This window comes from Lynx rufus, unplaced genomic scaffold (genome assembly GCF_022079265.1).
Source record: "Lynx rufus isolate CCGP_SWC_20201006 ecotype Redwood Valley unplaced genomic scaffold, mLynRuf1.p SCAF_1, whole genome shotgun sequence".
Taxonomy (NCBI): Eukaryota; Metazoa; Chordata; class Mammalia; order Carnivora; family Felidae; genus Lynx; species Lynx rufus.
The window spans coordinates 29,218,296-29,239,348 of NW_025814823.1; the positions used below are offsets into that span (position 1 = coordinate 29,218,296).

General features: G+C 39.4%; 1 protein-coding gene across 2 annotated transcripts; it reads left to right on the forward strand.

The window, feature by feature from the left end:
- Window positions 1–5,672: 5,672 nt before the first annotated feature.
- On the forward strand, window positions 5,673–18,318 carry KBTBD7 (kelch repeat and BTB domain containing 7). Of its 2 annotated transcripts, XM_047080386.1 has the most exons (3): window positions 5,673–10,164; window positions 16,635–16,697; window positions 18,097–18,318. In XM_047080386.1, exon 1 carries the CDS (start codon window positions 5,952–5,954, stop codon window positions 7,989–7,991), a length of 2,040 nt encoding a protein of 679 aa, XP_046936342.1. In that variant the 5' UTR covers window positions 5,673–5,951; the 3' UTR covers window positions 7,992–10,164; window positions 16,635–16,697; window positions 18,097–18,318. The 2 variants fall into 2 exon arrangements, with proteins under 2 accessions (XP_046936342.1, XP_046936350.1); XM_047080394.1 differs by lacking the exons at window positions 16,635–16,697; window positions 18,097–18,318 and adding an exon at window positions 15,710–16,430.
- Window positions 18,319–21,053: the final 2,735 nt, after the last annotated feature.

Consider the following 21,053-nt stretch of genomic DNA (forward strand, 5'->3'; position numbering starts at 1 on the left):
CCACTGAGCTGCTCAAGGATACCTGATTCTTAGAAATTGAGTAAATTAATGTTGTTTTTAGCTGCTAATTTGGGCGTAATTTCTTACACTAAAATATGTAACTAATACACCCATTGACCTTTCATCTCACTGATTTAATATCAGTTAATGATGCTTGCTTTGCCTGAATCAGCTGTTCCACTGGGAGTTACAAAATGGTGATGTTCTCATTCTTTCTACATTAATAGCTGGCATTCTTTAAAGAAAGCTTTCTTTTGTTTTTCCTCTCACTTTCTCTGAGTTGAGAGATAATTTAATCCTATTTGAATCAGTATCATTATTATCTCCCTAGGAGTAGGCATTGCCCTCTAAAATAATTGATGTCTCTGGAGAATCTGATTTAACTTGAAATAATGTTCAATTACATAGGGAGTTTCAGGGTAAAGGTTAGAAACACAGAAACTAAATTTTGTTGTCACGTATTTTACGTAACAGAAACATTTATCCAAGAAAATGTAAATATTAAAACATTGTGTGAATCAAAGCAAAATGAACATAGTCTAATAAGCTATGCTATGTCAAGTGTTAGATCACGTCATTTTCATAATTCTTTTTTTCCCAGAAGAAAACCACTAAATACATAAACCCCAAAACATGATTTCTGCAAAACTTCACTAAGAAAGTGAAAAATTATAAGAGGGAAAGCAGTAGAAAAGGGTATTGATTTGTTACGATTTATTCATTTGGTGATCAGTGTTAACACTCTATACATGCCAAGGAAGGGTGGGCTCTAAGAGGGAATGAGGGCAAAAGGAAAAGTGCTTCTTCAGCCAAAGGCTGAAGAGGCTCCACCTTCCTGGAAGGAAGCCCAGATCTTAGCACCACCAAGGTCTTTGCCCTTCCCTCGTCCTCCAGCTCTGGCTTTTCCTTCAAGCACACACTTTATTTGGAGGGAAAAAATCAAAAGTTGGAACTATGAACCTATTAAAATCTTGGATGCTCTTTTTTTCCAAACCTCTATATATGTACAAATCACTTGGGGATCTTGCCATGACGTAGATTTTAGTTCAGAAGGTCTAGGGCCTGTCGTTCTGCATTTCCACAATTCATTTCATTTCCACAAGGTCCCAGGTCATGGCAGGTACTACAGACTAACAAGCACCACTTGGAATAGCAAAAATCTAGGATCTGTATTATTCAGTGAGTACTTTCAGTTGTCATACATACTATTTTTGGACAATGAGTTTCAATTAAACCTGTAATCCTGCTTCATTCAGATAGACTGATGAGCCTCTCACACTATGAAGATAAACTTGACATCTTTTAATTGTTAGTAGAAAAATGTTAGGAATCAACTAATAAGCCAATAATAAATCAGGGTTCTTTGTAAAAAAAAAAAAAATCTGGAAAGCCAAAGTTTATTGCCTCATACGCACAATACCTTTAGAATACCAAGGAATAACAAACTTTATTTAAAAAGTAAACTTAGGGGCGCCTGGGTGGCTCAGTCGGTTGAGCGTCCGACTTTGGCTCAGGTCATGATCTTGCGGTTCGTGAGTTCAAGCCCTGCGTCGGGCTCTTGCTGACAGCTTAGAGCCTGGAGCCTGTTTCAGATTCTGTGTCTCCCTCTCTCTCTCTGACCCTCCCCCATTCATGCCCTGTCTCTCTCTGTCTCAAAAATAAATAAATGTGAAAAAAAATTTTTTTAAATAAACTTAGGGGTGGCTGGGTGTCTTGATGGGTTAAGTGTCGGACTTTTGATTTCGGCTCAGGTCATGATCTCCATTCATGGGATCGAGCCCTGTATTGGGCTCCACACTTATAGCACAGAGCCTGCTTGCGATTCTCTGTCTCCCTCTCTCTCTGCTCCTCCCCCGCTCACACACACACTCTGTCTCTCAAAGTAAATAAACTTTAAAAAATAATACATAGGGGCACCTGTGTGGCTCAGCTAGTTAATCATCCAACTTTGGCTCAGTCATGATCTCACTGTTCATGGGCTCAAACCCTGCATCCAGCTCTGTGCTGACAGCTCAGAGCCTGGAGCCTGCTTCAGATTCTGTCTCTCCCTCTCTTTCTCTCCCCCTCCCCTGCTTGTGTGCTCTCTCTCTCTCAAAAATAAATAATTAAACATTTTTAAAAAATAAATAATAAGTAAATGAACTTAGAGATATTTTTCCTCTTTTTTAAAAGTCTATTTTGTTTGTTTTGATGTGGGGCTTTATCCCATGAACCGGGAGATCATGACTTGAGCCAAAATGCAGAGCCAGATGCTTAACCAACTGAGCTACCCAGGTGCCCCAACTTAGAAATATTTTTAATTGACTTTGAAATTGAGTCAAGGGATCTAAAATCAGCAAACTACTACAAACAGTCAAAAAATTAAAAGACATGGTCTTTAAAAGCATATTCTTGTGTTGGTGGTCAATAATGATTAGAAGGATGTGGAGGCGGGTGCTTCCAGGTTGCTGGCAATGTTTTATTTCTTAAGCTGAGTAGGGTTACACAGGTGTATTCATTTTGGAATGAAAACTGGGAGGAAGGGGTTCCAGAAAGCAGAGTACTCAAATATATGGAAACCAGTCCACAGAAACAATTTCCAGAAGTCCATGAGACATACACGCATGCGCATACACACAAAGTCAATCAGGAGCAACATTCAGAGGGAAAGGTGAGAGGTGTTGCCCCAGGGAAGAGGATGTCTGATCTGTAAGAAAGGAATGTTGAAGTCACCCAGAAATGGAAATGGTGGCAGTACCAGTGAGACACTTCAGCCTCCTCAGAAGAAAAGGGCCAGAGTAGATCCTGCTGTTGGAAACATTCATGAGCAGAGTTGAAGTTAAACATTTCTGAAGAACTAGGGGCTCCTGGGTGGCTCAGTCCGTTAAGCATTCGACTTCAGCTCAGGTCACAATCTCAAAGTTCATGAGTTCAAGCCCCGCATCCGTCTCTGTGCTGACAGCTCAGAGCCTGGAGCCTGCTTTGGATTCTGTGTCTCTCTCTCTGCCCCTCCCCTACTCATGTTGTGTCTCTGTCTCTCAAAAATAAATAAATGTTGGAAAAAAAAAACATTTCTGAAGAACTAAAACCATGATTGTTGATGACTGAGGTGTAATTGCCAAGCAAAAACAGTTCTTTTATCTTCCTGTCAAGAAGAATATGGAGTCCATTGTAAAGGATTATGCAAATTATAAGAAATCTTGAGGAAACACAGAAAATAAAGGACTTTATTTTAGTGCTGTTAATGAAGTTGTGGCAGGAATTTAAAAAATAAAGTCTTTAAATAAATAGGTAAATGGGTATACCAATTTATATTCCTGTGATTAGTATATGAAGGTTCCAAAGAGAACCTACCAACACCCTGTCTCTATCATCACCAACATTAGCATTTTTGACCTTTTTAAGTTTAGCCATTCTCATGGGTATGCAGTGTTTTCTCATGAATTTAATTTGCATACATCTGAGAATGAATGACAATGAGCAGCTTTTTCATGTTTTTATTGACCACTGATTTGTGAATTACAGATATATATATGTGTGTGTGTGTGTATATATATATATATATATATATATATATATATATATATATATAGCTTTTGCCTATCAAAAGCAGTGAAAAAAAGGGCAAGCATAGCAATATATGGCTTACCTTTTTTTTTTCACTGCTTTTGATAGGCAAAAGCTTGTAATTTTGTCAAAGTTCATTTTACCATTTTTTTTAATGATTGGTGTTTCCTGTGTCCTAAAATCTTTGCATACCTCAGAGTCAGATTTTTTTTTTTTTTTTTTTTTACATCGTGCACCAGTTGTTCAGCACCATTTGTTGAACAGACTTTCCTCTCCCCATTGAATTGCAATGATACCAATGCTGGGTTTCTAAAATTTTAAATTCAGTACCTCAGTTGCATTAGCCACATTTCAAGTACTCAGGAGCTATCCGTGGCTTCTGGCTACCTTATCAGTTAGCACAGACATGAAATGTTTGCAGCATCACGACCTACTGTGGCAGCACTGCTCTAGAATTTCGGGCACAGTACCAACTAAATACTTTGGATTCTGTAAAAGGTCATCTAAACCAACTAACAAAGAGCAGATATAAGGAAGTTAAAAATCAGTCACTGAACTGATACACAGTACCTAACAGTCAAATTCAAAGAAACAGAAAGTAGAATGGTGGTTGCCAGGGGTTTGGGAGAAGGGGGAAAGGCGAGTTACTGTGAATGGGGACAAGCTTCAGTTCTGCAAGGTGGAAATAGTTCTGGAGAAGGATGGTGGTGATGGTTGCAAAACAACGTGAATGTACTTACTGTCAAAGAAATGTACTCTTAAAGAATTGTTTCAAACGGTAACTAATGCATATTTTACCAATATAAAAAAATTGTAAATTGCTTTTTTCCCCAGCTGTTTTAGGGCAGGGGAGAAGCAATCAGTGTTACTAATGAGCTAATTCTCTCAAATGTATCAGAGGGATACCAAACAAAGGTACAGGAGCCCAGAGCCCTGGAGTATTTCCAATAGAAGCTCTTCAGCTAATAGGAAAAGAGAGCAAAACAATTGTTATTCTCCTGCTATGTGTTATCCACCTATCAATGTAATACTAAAGATTTCATTAAGTTGTGGTAACACATGACAAGCTAGCGGCAAAAGCAACATACTTTTTAAGTAAAACTTCTCTAAAACAGAACAAATCCCAATCTTTAAGCACTTGATTTTGACAATTTAATATTAGTCAATACATATATAAAACACTTTTGTAAAGCATAGACTGAACTATATTAATTCAAAATATTAGGACATGTACGAATAGGAAGCTCTGAGGATCTTGTGCTTTAGTACAATACAAGGTCTGTTTAAATATTTTACTTTAAAATTCTCGTTTAAACTCCTTAATAAAGACAATTCCATAATCTTCAACCGATTTGTGGAAATGAAAGGAGCAGTATTAGACGACTTGAAAACACTAATATTAAGAACTTTATGAAAATAATCTTGCTCCCCAGGAGGAAGTATTTGGTGAGATAACCCACCTCTTTATGTGCCTGCTTTGCATTTTTGAGGCCACCTGTATGCGATCCTCTAGGACCTCATCTTTGAGACATCCTAATGAACCTATGGATATCGTTTAGTATTGAAAATATTGTAATAACCTTCGGAACCTTTCAAAAGAAGCGACACTAAGAACTGGAAGTTTTCTTGCAGAAATTGCTCACGGTTTCACATGCGGGTACGTTATTTTTTAATAAATTCCAAAAGAAAGGCTAACAATGATTGAATCTATATTCTAGGTACGGTGTTCAGCATGTAATTATTCTAATCAACAAATATGTATTGACGCGTCCTATGCAATTTATCTCATTTCACTCCCACAATCCTATGAAAACTATTATCCCCATTTTATAAAGACGAAAAAGTTCTCAGAGAGTGGTCACATAAGGAATACTAAAACAGAGATCTTGCCCTGGAACTTCAAAGCCAATTCTCCAAACCAACAAACCCAGAAGAATTAACGCTTTCAGATTCTGTTAACTAAAACAGTCCGCCCTAAGAAACCTCGCGATATCACTCAAACTACTACTCCCAACATGCACAGCGGCTTCGGTCCGTCCGCCTATCCCCTTGATTTTGGAGGGCCCCAGCGTGCCTCGAGGCACGAAAGGCAGCCTGGGGGTTGTAGTTCTCGTGGACGCCTACCGGTATTGCCAGCGCGGCAGTGGCGGCTTTCTCGGTTCGGTCCAGCCGGTCTTGTAAGGTAGCTGAGACGGAGAAAGGGCGCGGAACTGGAAAAGGGTGAGTCAGGCACTGTCTACGCGATAAAGGGAGGCGGCACCGCGGCGTAGAGCTGAGTTAAGTAAGTGCGGCCCCTGCTTATTCAGGGACGCCGCGATCTAGCGCCAGCGAGAAGAGGGCGAGGAGGAGCCAGAGCCCGGTCCTTGCACCCATTCTCGCCCTCGCACCCCGCCGCCATCTCCATCATGCAGTCCCGGGAAGAAGCTCCGCGCTCTCGCCGCCTGGCCAGTCCCCGCGGCGGGAGGAGGCCCAAGAGGATTTCCAAGCCTTCAGTTTCGGCTTTTTTCACGGGCCCGGAGGAGCTGAAGGACACGGCTCATTCTGCAGCTCTGCTGGCACAGCTGAAGTCTTTCTACGACGCGCGGCTGTTATGTGATGTGACCATCGAGGTGGTGACACCTGGCAGCGGGCCTGGCACCGGCCGCCTTTTTTCCTGCAACCGTAACGTGCTGGCTGCCGCGTGTCCCTACTTCAAGAGCATGTTCACTGGTGGCATGTACGAGAGCCAGCAGGCGAGTGTGACCATGCATGATGTGGATGCCGAGTCCTTCGAGGTGCTGGTCGACTACTGCTACACAGGTCGTGTATCGCTAAGTGAGGCCAACGTGCAACGCCTTTACGCGGCCTCTGACATGTTGCAGCTCGAGTACGTGCGGGAAGCTTGTGCCTCCTTCCTAGCCCGCCGCCTTGACCTGGCCAACTGCACTGCCATCCTCAAGTTCGCTGATGCCTTCGACCATCACAAGCTGCGATCACAGGCCCAGTCCTTCATCGCCCACAACTTCAAGCAGCTCAGCCGGATGGGTTCAGTTCGGGAGGAGAGTCTGGCAGACCTGAGCTTGGCCCAGCTGTTGGCCGTGCTGCGTCTGGATAGTCTAGACATAGAGAGTGAGCGGACAGTGTGTCATGTAGCGATGCAGTGGTTAGAGACGGCTCCCAAGGAGCGCGGTCCCAACGCTGCGGAAGTCTTCAAGTGTGTCCGCTGGACACACTTCAGAGATGAAGATCAGGATTACCTGGAAGGGCTGCTGACCAAGCCCATTGTGAAGAAGTACTGTCTGGACCTTATCGAAGGGGCCCTGCAGATGCGATATGGTGACATGTTGTACAAGTCTGTGGTACCAAAGCCAGAGAGCAGCAGCAGCTCTGTTGTATCTGTAGCAGAAAATCCACCTCAGAGACTGGGTATGTGTGCCAAGGAGATGGTGATCTTCTTTGGACACCCTAGAGACCCCTTTCTCTGCTATGACCCATACTCAGGGGACATTTACACAATGCCATCCCCTTTAACCAGCTTGGCTCACACTAAGACTATCACCTCCTCAGCTGTCTGTGTCTCTCCAGACCATGACATCTACCTGGCTGCCCAGCCCCGGAAAGACCTGTGGGTGTATAAGCCAGCCCAGAATAGTTGGCAGCAGCTTGCCGACCGCCTGCTGTGTCGCGAGGGCATGGATGTGGCCTACCTCAATGGCTACATCTACATCTTGGGTGGGCGAGACCCGATTACCGGCGTTAAATTGAAGGAAGTGGAATGCTACAGTGTTCAGAGAAACCAGTGGGCACTGGTGGCTCCTGTGCCCCATTCCTTCTATTCCTTTGAACTAATAGTGGTTCAGAACTATCTTTATGCTGTGAACAGTAAGCGCATGCTGTGCTATGATCCTAGCCATAATATGTGGCTGAACTGTGCTTCTCTTAAACGTAGTGACTTTCAGGAAGCCTGTGTCTTCAACGACGAGATCTACTGTATCTGTGACATTCCAGTCATGAAGGTCTATAACCCAGCCAGGGGAGAATGGAGGCGGATTAGTAATATTCCCTTGGACTCAGAGACCCACAACTACCAGATTGTCAATCATGGCCAAAAGTTGCTTCTCATCACTTCTACCACCCCTCAGTGGAAAAAAAACCGGGTGACTGTTTATGAATACGATACCAGGGAAGACCAGTGGATTAACATAGGTACCATGTTAGGTCTTTTGCAGTTTGACTCTGGTTTTATTTGCCTCTGTGCTCGCGTTTATCCTTCCTGCCTTGAACCTGGGCAGAGTTTCATTACTGAGGAAGACGATGCACGGAGTGAATCTAGTACTGAATGGGACTTAGATGGATTCAGTGAGCTGGACTCAGAGTCAGGAAGTTCAAGTTCTTTTTCTGACGATGAAGTCTGGGTGCAGGTAGCACCTCAGCGAAATGCACAGGATCAGCAGGGTTCTTTGTAAATATTTTGAATGACTAAGATGTTTCTACTGCTACGGAATGTATCTTTAAAAGATATCCTTTCCTTTTCCAAAAAAAAAAAAAATGTTGATTAGGACTGCAGATTTGGTTTAGAAAGGGTTATGTTTGAATTATTAATGTAATGTTACAAAATTTTAACAGTCCAGGAGATCAAACTATATAATAATTTACTGTGCTAAAAGTTGAGATTAAAATATGCAAAAAACAAACTATATAATTGATTAGAATGGTTGGTGGTTTTTTTCATTGTTTGAGTATTTGTTGCACCAGTGGATTGTTTTGGTTAGTTACACTGTTTATATTTTAACGATCTACCTTAGTCTTCTGTTAACTCATAATTCTGTTTAGTGCTGCAAGGAATTTAACTTTTTAATTTTCATAGTATAAAATTGGACTAGAAGTTGTTTGTAGGGAATTGAAGGTTTATATTTTCCTTCAGAGTAATGAAAGTAGATTTCCCAAGTTTTGAACTAGCCAGTTTTTAGTATTATAAGTTAATATAGTTTGTTCAATTTGGTTTGGTTTTCTCCTCAATGCAAAGGAAAAAATCGGATATATATAGAGGTTATAAAATAGAGATTTCGTTTTGATAATGTGCAGAATGGTCTTAAGCGATCACAGAAAGTAAAAAAAAAAAAAAAAATCAGGATTCTACTGCTTTAAAAGAAATTTCACTTTTAATTTTGGAATATAAAATGTATTTTCTAAAAGTGACCTTTTTTCTATCTTAAAAAACATCCATTCTGGTAGTGTCACCAATTATTTAAACACCCTTCTAAACCAAAGAAAAAAAAAGAAAAAGAAAAAGTAACTTGCTTTGTAAGATCATATTTTTAATCTATCTCTTGTACATGCTTCATTGAATCAAAGGAACAATCCTTTTGTTCACTGGACATATGCTTGAGTAATGTAAATTTTTATCCATTGGTCATTCCTAGTCTTAAAAAGTTTATATGCTCTCCTAAAATATTTTGGCTGTATAGTTTTGGTGTTCATCTTAGAGGATTCTTCAGCAGGAAGTGATTTATTCTTTACTGTTTTTGTGAGGTAATACTGGTTTTGAAAATACGTTTAAGCTAAAAAGAATATTTTATTGAGATCAGTGGTTACTGCGTCTATCAACTCTAAAATCAAGTGCCAGCAGAGAACTTTAAAACTTTAAGCTGTGTATGGAGCTGTTTTGTGTAGCATTGAAATGTTCTATCAAGTTTTGTCAGTCACTGTATATGATTATCAGCTTGAAGGTATTTTTGTATTAAAAGTTGACAGTTAAAGAACATAAGTGGATGATGGCATTTGGGGCCAATAGTGAAAGTATGTTTCCTCTAAAATATTTCCCTAGCAGTGGTATATATACATGGTTATTTTATTAGGGTATTTCTCTGTGAACCATGCTGCAGTCTTTGTTTTTTGTCTCTTCGTTTGTTTTTGTATCACCATAAAGTAAGGGAAAATCCAGAAATAGAGACTAAATCACACAAAATTGACCTTGTTAAATACAGAAAAATATAGGTGCTTACCTTTTGAGGGTCTCTTAATACATATGATTGTCACAATGCATATCCGTGATAAATGGTGTACATAATATAGATGCTTCTAGCCTATAAATTTTTCTATACCGACGTAGAATCCTCTTTCTGCATCTTTGTTCCACATGTTAATTCCTCTTCTGTTTATTCTCTAGTAGCCGAATGCCAGCATTTTTTACACCATGGCACAGTACTGAGAAGTGTGCTCTAGGATAGGGAACTGAATTTTGAATGAAAAAAGAGAGGGAGAGAGAAAAGGATTTAAAAAAACAAGCACACAAATGTTTTCTTAGCCATTTTCATTGGGCATCTGAAGAGTCCATAGGACGTTCCTGTTTAACATTATTTCTAGTGAAATAAGATTCTTGCTCTAGCAATATGTTCCTAAGAATGTCTTCCCGCAAAACAGTAAACATGCTCTAGTGGCCTAAGGCTACTTTTTGTTCGTTGTGATATCAGGGATGTTGTTATAAGCACTGGTCTCAGCTTAGAAAGCTGTTTCTTAATAGTGTTATTTTTTGGCCAAATTTCTTCACCAGTAACTTCTTTTTGATAGCTTTTTGTTTTGTTAGGTTGAAGTAGGACAGTGCTGATCTCAACCAGATTATCCATCTGCAGAATTAAGGTATGCAACTAATTGATACAAGACAAATTCTGTAATTTGTCATTTTCATCCTTCGAGTTAAGTACAAGCTAATTAACAGTAATATCGTGGTTTACAAAGAAGTTTTTTGGGGGAAGAATTTTGGTTTCGTGATATATTTGTGAATTAGGGAATAGATGTTAACCATTATTTTATAGATAAGTGATTTGTATATGGTTAGTTACAAATAAAAATGGCACTAGAACCCAGGCCTTCTGAACTCTTAATTTAGTGTTTCTGATAAATGTAGAATACCCTTGCTTGTGCAGCAAGTGACCCAGCTAGCAATGTTGAAGTCCCTTCTTGATGGGAAAGCAACTTTGTCTCAGTTTTACAATTAATTGACACACCTTTTAGCAAATGCTCATTAAAATATTGTTTTCAGGGGCTCTTCTTTGTGAGATTTAGAAGGATCTTAATTATTTTTTTGTATCTCTATGTCTGAAAAGCTCAGAGAATCCAAATTATTTTACATACTTCAAGTGATAAGTGACACTGGCATTTTCAGAAGGATAAAAGACTAATTTAGCAAATAATTTGCTTAATTTGGGTTTAGGATTAAATTTAAATGATAGTTCCTTTCTTTCTCATCTAGTTGTAATGTTTTTTCTGCTTTGTACCTGGACCTGATGAATGTGTCAAAAGTTTTTGACTCATTGCCCAGAAAAATGTACATGTTCATGTTTTCATAATTTTAAGGGTGTTATGACACTTCTGAAGTTCTTCCACACACCCAGGGTAAGAACACTTGTGACAGAGTCCCAAGAACACTTCTACAAAAGGAATTTACATTTTTTTTCACAAGGCATATTGCTCAAATGTTTGTAAGGGGAGAAGAGCATTATTAAGTCGTTCCCAAAATAGAACTAAAGAGATATTATATACTTACTATCTGAAAGGGATGTGAATATTAATGGGTACCTCACAACTGAGACAAATTTGACATTTCTGCAGTGCAAATTTCTTCATGATGATTAACACAAGAATAGTTAAGTAACTATGGGGCGCCTGCGTGGCTCAGTTAAGCGGCCGACTCTTGATTTTGGCTCAAATCGTGAATTCATGGTTCGTGAGTTAGAGCCCTCTTGGGCTCTGTGCTGACAGCTGTGGAGCCTGCTTGGGATTCTCTATCTCCCTCTCTCTTGCCCCTCCCCTACTCGTGCTCTGTCTCAAAAATAAATAAACATTAACAAAAAGAATAGTTAAGTAAATGTAAGTGGTGTAAAGAAGTGAATAGATGCTTATAGCCTGTAAATTTTTCTATACCGACTTCGAATCCTCTTTCTGCGTAAATATGTTATGTATATGATTACTATCTAGGACAACTGTGTATAACGAGAATTCAAAACAAAATATAGGTTCCAGATGTTTCAAACTGCCAATATCATAGCTTTTTATTAGACATATACCTAAGTAGCAAGAGTTGTTTATCTCCTAATGACCAGGTTAATAGGTGGTTGGAAGAGGGCATCTACCCATAAGAAATCTATTTAAAATATAATCAATTTGCTACTCACTGCTCATTAAACTAGAAACCAGTGCTTTGCCTGATGTCATTTTTATCAATTTGTACTGAAATGAGGAAAATATATAAAACGTGGATGAATGAATTGTAAAATTATTTAATGGAACTTGTTTTAACGTTCATAAGTTAGAAATTTATAAAAAGTTTGCAGCCTTATATTAGTCCATTAAACTTTATTTTTTTCATTTTCTTAAGTTTATTTATTTTAGAGAGAGAGGGAGAAAATCCCAAGCAGGCACCATGCAGTCAGCAACAGAGCCCGATGTGGGGCTCAAACTCAACAAACCGTGAGATCATGACCTGGGCCCAAATCAAGAGTCAGATGATTGACCAACTGAGCCACCCAGGTGCCCCAGTCCACTAAACTTTAAAAGAAAGTTTGTCTTTGAGGTTCTAAAGTGTGGTCACCAGAATGTAGACATCTCTAGTCTGCCTACATTTGAACTTTGGGGATCATTTTATGTTGTTTCTTAGCTGTTTCACTTTGCCTCGGTCCTCCCATCAGATCTCACCCACGTCTTCAACACCACCATTTCATCATTGCAACTAATTTCAAGAAATATTCATTATAGCAAATATGATGGAGCAGGAAAGTATTAGGAAAAATTATTTCTAGAGAATGTAACTAGCAATCCTAAGAGAATTGATAAGCTACTTTTAGAACCATCAAATGGTTAAATACGTACAAACTAGGTTTTTGTTTGTTGTTTTTTGATGAAGGAGAAAAATGGTGGTCATCAAAGCTGCCAAGTCTTAGAGAACCATATTGGCAATAGGTTCTGGGTCCTTTCCTTGACTCTGGGCCATCCTGTCACCCTTATCTATTCCATCAGCTCCAGTTCCTTGTTTCTTTAAGCTTATGGACTAAACATGCCTTAGACACAGGGTGGGTAAGGAACAGATATTGTAGCATATCATTTCCACCATTTTGAGACATTTTCTCAGTAACCGTTCCTACTCTGGATGGTCACCTCTGCAATGGAATTAACAGTTTATAGATTCACCTCCAAAGCAATTTTAGCAGCTTGAAACCACCATATCTTAGTCCAGAGTGTTGAGGGAGGGGAGAGAAAACTATTCCTTAATTCTGAGGTAACTAGCAAATAGCAATGGCTCTTACTTCAAGGCACAGTCTGATCAGAGTCTCAATGTCCTTATGGCTGTCTTTGTATAGAGAAGATACCATGGGGTAATGTTTTCCTCTCAGTTATACACTAGTTATGATCTAGGTGTTGTTGTATGTATGTGGAGACCCTAGAGCTGTTTTAATAAGATAGAGGATTCTCCTATAAAACTCCAATCTGTTATGTTGCCCCTCATCTAAAAAGTCATGTGAGGACAGGCTCTCTGTTTTCCCATTCTGCTATCCTTAGGGTATAGTTTTGGTCCACATGGTCCAAGCTGGTTTACACTCATGTCCATATTCCAACTATAAGGAAGAGGGGAAGGGGAGGACACGACCCTTCCCTATAAGGGAAGTTGCATACATCGCTTCCAGTCACATGACACTGGCCAGGTCTTACCCACGTAGCCACACTTAACTGCAAGAGGATCTGGGAGAGGGGTGCCTGGGTGGCTCAGTTGGTTAAGCATCTGACTTCAGCTCAGGGCATGATCTGACAGCTTGTGAGTTTGAGCCCCATGTCAGGCTCTGCTGACAGCTCGGAGCCTGGAGCCTGCTTGGGATTCTTTTTCTCCTTCTCTCTGCCCCTTCCCTTCTCATGCTCGCTCTCTCTCTCTCCCTCTCCCTCTCCCTCTCCCTCTCCCTCTCCCTCTCCCTCTCCATCTCCTCTCTCTCTCCTCTCTCTCTCAAAAATAAACATTAAAAAAAGAGAGAGAGAGTGCCCAGGAGAGGTAGTCTTTTATTCTGGGTCAACATGTATCACGTTAAAATTTACAGATTCCTTTTTGTAGAATGCTGAAGACAGATATTGTATAAATCGCAATCTCTACTGTATCATCTGTCAGGCTAGATTTTATGACATGGCAGCCAAAATTATTCCCAGGATCCCCAATACCCACACCCTACCAACTTACAAACCCTAGAGGGAAAACGCAGTATTTTCTGATATCTCTGGCAGATATTCCTGTCTGGATAGCCATCATTTGTAATAGATGAAGTTGGGGGATAAGAATGTTGAGGAAGACAGTTAAGGAAATACCTTCAATAAAGGGAGATAGTTCCTATGGACAGTAATAGTTCCAACAATGGGAATGTTCAGATTACAGCATGTATTTTGTTTTGACCAGATCCTAGGATTTGAGGGGAAGTTTGGAATGAAAACAACCTGGCAATGTTGGTTAGTTAGGATCAGATCATGGAAGCTTTGTATGCCATGGCAAGGAGTTTTTGCATAGAGTGTGAATTTATTGAGAATTTTTAAGTAGGGGCTTGACACAATTGAATTTGTTTTCTTGAGACTCTTCTCCTGAATGAATTGACAGTGCAAGACTGTGGGGGCAAGAATGGTTAAGGGAATGCTGTTGTAGTCCAGTGAGATGATGTGGTCCTCAGTAGGGGCGGCAGTGGTGGGCTTGACTAGGAAGACACAGATATGAAAGGTTAAAGAGATTGAGCTGGACCTATAATTGTATGTTTGGGGATGCAGAGAGCCATCGGGTATATGAGAAAGGAAGGACTATAGACTATCTCCCAAGATTCTTGCTTGGATATTGTGTTAGTGTATAAGCCAAACTTCTGTGCCAAAGAGGCCCTAAGATCAAAGATGGAAACCTGTTTCTGTCCATTGAGTCCAGAAGTGAGTAGTAATAGGGCTGGCAAGGTGGTTCTGCCCACTAAGGTTCTTCATGAGTCCAGGTTCCTTTATCATTTTTCCTCCGACTCTTAGTGAGTTGTCCTCATCTTCACAGGCAAAGCACACTCACTAGAATTATATCTATATTGTGGCCTGCAGGAAAGAAGAAAGAGGAAATGCAAACAATTCCTTTTTTAATGGACTTTTATATAATTTTGCCATTTTTCACTGGGGAGAACTTAATCTTATCACCATATCCACCTGCAAGGTCGACTGGGAAATAGTCATTAAAGGGGTAGCTCTGTGCCCAGCTAAAACTCGGTGTCTATTACTAAATAGAAATAAACTAACATATTTTAAAATAGACATGTCCAGGCTTCCTGTATTCAAATACAGAAAATTCACAACAGCATGCAGGCTTTATTGTAATGGTAGTCATTTCAAATCTCCCTCCTTCCACAGTAAGTTCACACCCACAAGTTAAATTCCACGTAATCCTAGATAATGATTTTTCACAAACAAATGTGCCCCTGAGATGCTTTACACACACATACACACACACACACTCACACACACTCATCACATCCTTGTCATTCAGGTCTGCCTCAGCCCAAGTATTCCTAGAAATGGCAGAAATTCAGCTTTCAGAGGTCAGGGTTCTCTCCCTGCATGCCTGAACTCGTTTCCAGTCCCCTCTTCTCTGGACACCTACTGCTTAGTCTTTTCACTCATCCCACACCCCAAGAGCTCTCCATATTACCAAAAGGAAAAAGAGAATGAAGAAGGGCAATTAGATGTTTCTGTCATGGTTGACTAAGTGGACAGTGCTGTCAGTGTATTTGAGACTCTAGGAGTCAGATCAGATTTGGAGACACTGGTAGATGCATGGGGTGTCCCATGTCACACCAACTTCTGATTTCAGCTGAAGCTATGGCAGGCACTCCCAGACCATGACAACAGGCCACTTTGCTTTTCTGGCTCAAGGTTTTCTCTTGGAAGATCGTTCTCTTTGGCAGTGCTTTTGCAACAGCACAGGAGTTCAAGGGGAAGTGCATGCCCCCAGAACAGTCCTTAAGCAAGGGATGATGGGAATTGGTAGATCTATGCTACAGCATCCCAGTTTCAAGAAAGGGACAGCTGTGCAGTGCCTTGTACATGGATCTTCAGAGGGCCCCCTGCTGGACTGAACCCCAGTCTCTCACCACAGTAATCAGTTCTGTAACACATCTTCCCTGTATTGCTTCAGGGTACAGCCAACCATGTCACATCACAGAAACTTGATTTGGTCACTGGTGGTATTTTGCAAGAAGTTTCAGATTTGAAGATTTGCTTGGGGGCAGAAGCCAAGAAAGAATTAATTAGAATGAGTGAGATGAAGCTTTGCCACGTGCCAAATATAGGTATACCCAGCCACTAAAGGAAACAGGCAAGTTCAAGCCTCACAGCCCTTCTTATAACACAAAAAAAAAACAATAAAAAAAGTTCATGCTCTTATAAAACCTGCGCTGACAAAAATGTTCTGCCTGAATCTAATTAAGCCATTAGAACAAACTTCCAGTTGACAGGACAGACCTGCCAGAAGGATGAATTAAAATCCCTATAAAAAAGCAATCAGCAAAATCCAGAATGTGAGATATCCAGCAGGACAACAACACAGTGTCAATGGTAATCTATCTTCCCTCACATGGTAAGATGTGAGGAAGTGGAAACAGCAAGCATGGGCTCTTCTTTGCAAGCTTGGATGGTACCTAGTGAAGAAGAGAATACCTCAGGTCATGGTTTTGGTTGCTTTGAGTCTTAAACACTTTACTATGCCTGGGAAAATATCCACTGAGAAAATAATGAGGAGCCTGAGCCCAGAAGCTCAGAAGAAGGGAGGAGATGGACCAAAGCACAAGGGCCAGGATCATACCGGAACAAGAGCCACAACCCTTCTTCTTCCAACCTTGGAGGAAGAAAGGGAGGCTTATAGAGAGGGACCTGGCCTGGCTGGCTCAGTCAGAAGAGCGTATGACTCTTGATCTCAGGGTCATGAGTTTGAGCCCCACGTTGGATATAAAGATTACTTCAAATAAATTAAAACTTTAAAAATTTCTTAATAAAAAAGAAATTTAAAAAGAAATAATCTCACAGAGATAGAGATGTATTTCTTAATTCTTTATTTGAATTAGGATGCAAGTTTTTCCGCTGAAAGAAAGGGAACAGCTTGGAGGAGAAGGCGCACCTATTCAAAGGTGAGTTTCATAAGAGCTGGGGAGATAGGGTCAACTTCATCTTTATATCCTTCATAACACCAATCAAAGTGCCTTGAACAGAGTTGAGAAAAACATTTAGGACTGGAGCTGTTACTGTAAAATAGGACTGCGCATATCCTAGATTTTAACAATATAATGTATATTACAAAAATTTCTATTTTAAAAATAATATTTAAGTAGCTTGAATTTCTTTATATCATTATATTGTTTTAGGGAGAGAGAATCTCAAGCAGGCTGCATACCCAGTGCAGAGCCTGATGTGGGGCTTGATCCCACGATTCTGGGATCATGACCTGAGCCGAACTCAAGAGTGGGACCTTCAACTGACTGAGCTACCCAAGACACCCCTTTATATTGTTTTAATCACTAGGTGATTCTTGATTTTTTGTCAATTAGAATCATAGAATACTTTTCTTATTTAAACCTAAAGAACTTTAAATAATATAGCAAGGGCCATACTGCTAGTTATTAAGAACACTGGGATTAGAACTATGTTTCCTCTCTCTTAAATCAGGGCACTTTCTAGTGCACCCTCTTGCCTCCCAAGTATCATTTATGATGAAATCTACACCATTTTTCGACATGTACACCACCATAAGCATAGGACTGGGAAAGTAAAATCTCAGTTGTTCTGCTTGAGATATATTCTGTCCTCCAATCTAGTTTTTATGCACCATAGAGCACTAAATCTGGAATCTCTGCACCCCATGCTAAGAACTCTGAATAAAGAGATTTCCAGACTTAACACAAAGTCATCTCAGCATAATTGAGGAAGAAAATGAAAAATTAGTTTTAGTTCAAAATAAAACCCAAGAAAACCTCCAGTGATCAAATTATAAATTTTATATATCAAAAGACATAGTATGATTTTTTAGTATTACATTATACATTTATTTTTAATATTATATTTGATATTTATACTATTTATCTTTAGTATTATATTTTGACCATTTCAGTTCAGATACAGTTCAGTAATCTGAAATCAGAGCACTGAGCTAATTTAATAAATGTCAAAGTTTTCTTATATTTAAATTCACAGCTATGATATTAAATATGTCAAGGTAATAATAAAGTGTACTTTCTCAAACACTACCTCGATTCTATGTGTTTACTGAAAACCTTTTTAATATATGTTTGAGGAGCAATAAAGCAGTCTCTAAATTTGAATCAGTTTGCACAGTATTGAGGTTCAGATTTAAAGATATGATTATGTCATTTTACTTCAAAATATAATCTAAATTTATCAAAAGTCTGTATACATTTCTCATCATGAAATTTTGAATCACAGCTGGAATCAATATGAAAATAACTATGATATAATGTTTGAGGTCTCTGAAATGTCGAAGACTCTTAATATAGTCAGTTTCTGATTTTCTAGGAAATCAGGTCCTTCCTTTTTTCCATGCTGGCTGTCTACCAGCTGTGTTTGTGAATGTTCAAGAGAAGATAAAGGATGGAGAGCTGGAATCAGTCAACCGAATTGCTTGTCAGGAGACTCAGAAGATTTGGAGAAAGGTGAGGCACAACCAAGTATTTAAAATAAGATCTCTAAGCTCAAGATCCTGTTCATTTTTCTCTATGTGGTTACATCAAGTTTTCCCAGCACCATTTGTTAGAGACTCTCCTTCTCTCATTGGGTATTCTTGGCTCCCTTGCCAAATATTGATTGCCTTTATATGCAGGAGTTTTTTTTCTGGGTGCTCTCTATTATGTTCCATTGATCTGTGTGTCTATATTTATGCCAGTGGCATACGGTTATAATTATTATAGTTTTGTAATACAGGCACACTTTGATTTACTGTGCTTTGTTTTACTGTACTTCACAGATATTGTGGGGGGGTTGTTTTTTTGTTTTTGTTTTTGTTTTTTACAAATTGAAAGTTTGTGGCATTCCTGCACTGAGTCTATCTATTGGCATCATTTTTCCAATAGCATCTGCTCACTTTGTGTTTCTGTGTCACATTTTGGTAATTCTTGCAATATTTCTGAATTTTCACTCTTATACTTGTTATGGTGGTCTATAATCTTTGGTGTTACTATAGTAACTGTTCTGGGATACCACAAATCTCACGCATATAAGATGGAAAACTTAACTGATAAATGTTTTGTGTGTTCTGACTGCTCTACCGACCTGCTGTTTCCCTGTCTTCTTCTCCTTGGGTCTCCCTCTTCCCTGAGATACAACAATATTGAAATTAGGCCATTGAGTAACCCTGCAGTGGCCTCTAAGTGGTCAAAGGAAAGGGAGAGCTGCACTTCTCTCACTTTAAATCAAAAGCTAGAAATGATTATGCTCAGTGAGGAAGGTATGTCAAGAGCCAAAATAGGCCAAAAGCTAGGTCTCTTGCACCAAACAGCTAAGTTTTTAACACAAAGGAAAAGTTCCTAAAGGAAATTAAAAGTGCTACTCCGTTGAACACACGAATGATAAGAAAGTGAAACAGCCTTATTGCTGTTTTAGTGATCCGGATAGAAGATCAAACCAGGCACAACATTCCCTTAAGCCAAAGCCTAATCTAGAGCAAAACCCTAACTCTCTTCAGTTCTAGTAAGGCTGAGAGAGGTGAGGAAGCTGCAGAAAAGAATGTGAAGCAAGCAGATATTGATTTATGAGGCTGAAGGAAAGAAGCTGTCTCAGGGCACCTGGGTGGCTCAGTTGGTTAAGCCTTTGACTCTTGATTCCCGCTCAGGTCATGATCTCACAAACCATGAGCCCAAGCCCTGCGTTGGGCTCCATGCTCACAGCACAGTCTGCTTTGGATTCTCTCTGTCTTTGTCAAAATAAATAAAAATAAACATTAAAAAAAAAAAACAGAAGCTGTCTCCATAACATAAAAGTGCCAGGTGAAGCAGTACGTATTGGTATAGAAGCTGCAGCAAGTTATCCAGATCTAACTAAAATAATTAATGAAGGTGGCTACACTAAACAACAGATTTTCAGTGTAGATGAAATAGCCTTCTATTGGAAGAAGGTGCCATCTAGGACTTTCATAACTGCTATGCTTTTATAAACACACCTTTTCCCTCCTCACTTCCATAACCCTTGCCAACCCTAGACTGTAATCCATACCTATAATTTTTTTATTAACAGAATGTTATGTAAATGGAACCATATGGTATGTAACCTTCTGAGACTTTTTTTTTCACCCAGCATAATTTTCCTGAGATGTATCCAAGTTTTCTGTTTATCAGTAATTCACTTTTTGATGTAGACATTCCAAATGTAGTAACAATCCCCGCAAAATCTTCTCCTCCATAAAAGCAATGAAAACACTAACAAAAACTCTTAAAATAAATTTATTGGAACTATGGAAATTAACTAAAGGCCCATTACATTCTGAGAAGTGTTTATTCAAGAAAAACAGATGAATCTTAATAAGAACAATAAGTCTGGTGGCATTTTAACACACCCTAATCCCATCCCTCTCTCCTCAGCTTTATGGGAGCCTTAAATTCAACAGTTTCACAACTATAGTACCTGTAAAAAATAGCAATTTAGCAGCCACCGGAGGAGACATAATGGATTTGGAGATCCCTAAAAGCCTTATCCCCAGAGATTTGCCTCTCTGATGGCTCACTTAAAAGCTCCATTACCAGGACTCATCTTTAGTTGACCTATTTCAGAGTACACTCTGTGAAAAAAGCTTAACATACAGGGCTTTTGGGGGAAAAAAATCCGTGACACAACAAAACAAAAAAATAGGTAAATTGGACTTAATCAAAATTAAACTTTTGTTCTTCATATGATACCATCAATAAAATTAAAAGACAATGTAAACAGAGAAAATATTGTCAAATTATATATCGGATAAGAGATTTGTGTTTAGAATATATAAAGAACTCATACAATTCAATCATAAAAATATAAACAACCCAATTGAAAGTGAAGAATGGGTTTGTATGGACATTTCTCCAAGTGGCCAACAAGCACAAGAAAAAAATGTTCAACGTCAATAGTCATTAAAGGAAATACAAAATCAAAACCATATTGAGATTCCCCTTCATACCCTCATGGATTGCTAGAATCAAAAACAAAATGAGGGGTGCCTGGCTGGCTTAGTCTGTGGATCATGTGACTCTTGATTACAGGGTTGTGGGCTCAAGCCCCTCACTGAGTGTGGAGACTACTTTTTTAAAAAATGAAATGAAATAAACAAGAACATCAAGAAACTGGAAAATAAAAAGTTCTGGGAAGGATATGGAAAAAATTACATCCCCACAACCTGCTGCTGGGAACCTAAATGGTGCAGTTGCCTTGGAAAACCATTTGCAGTTCCTCAAAAAGTTAAACAGAGTTACCATATGACCCAAAACTATCACTTTTAGGCATATACC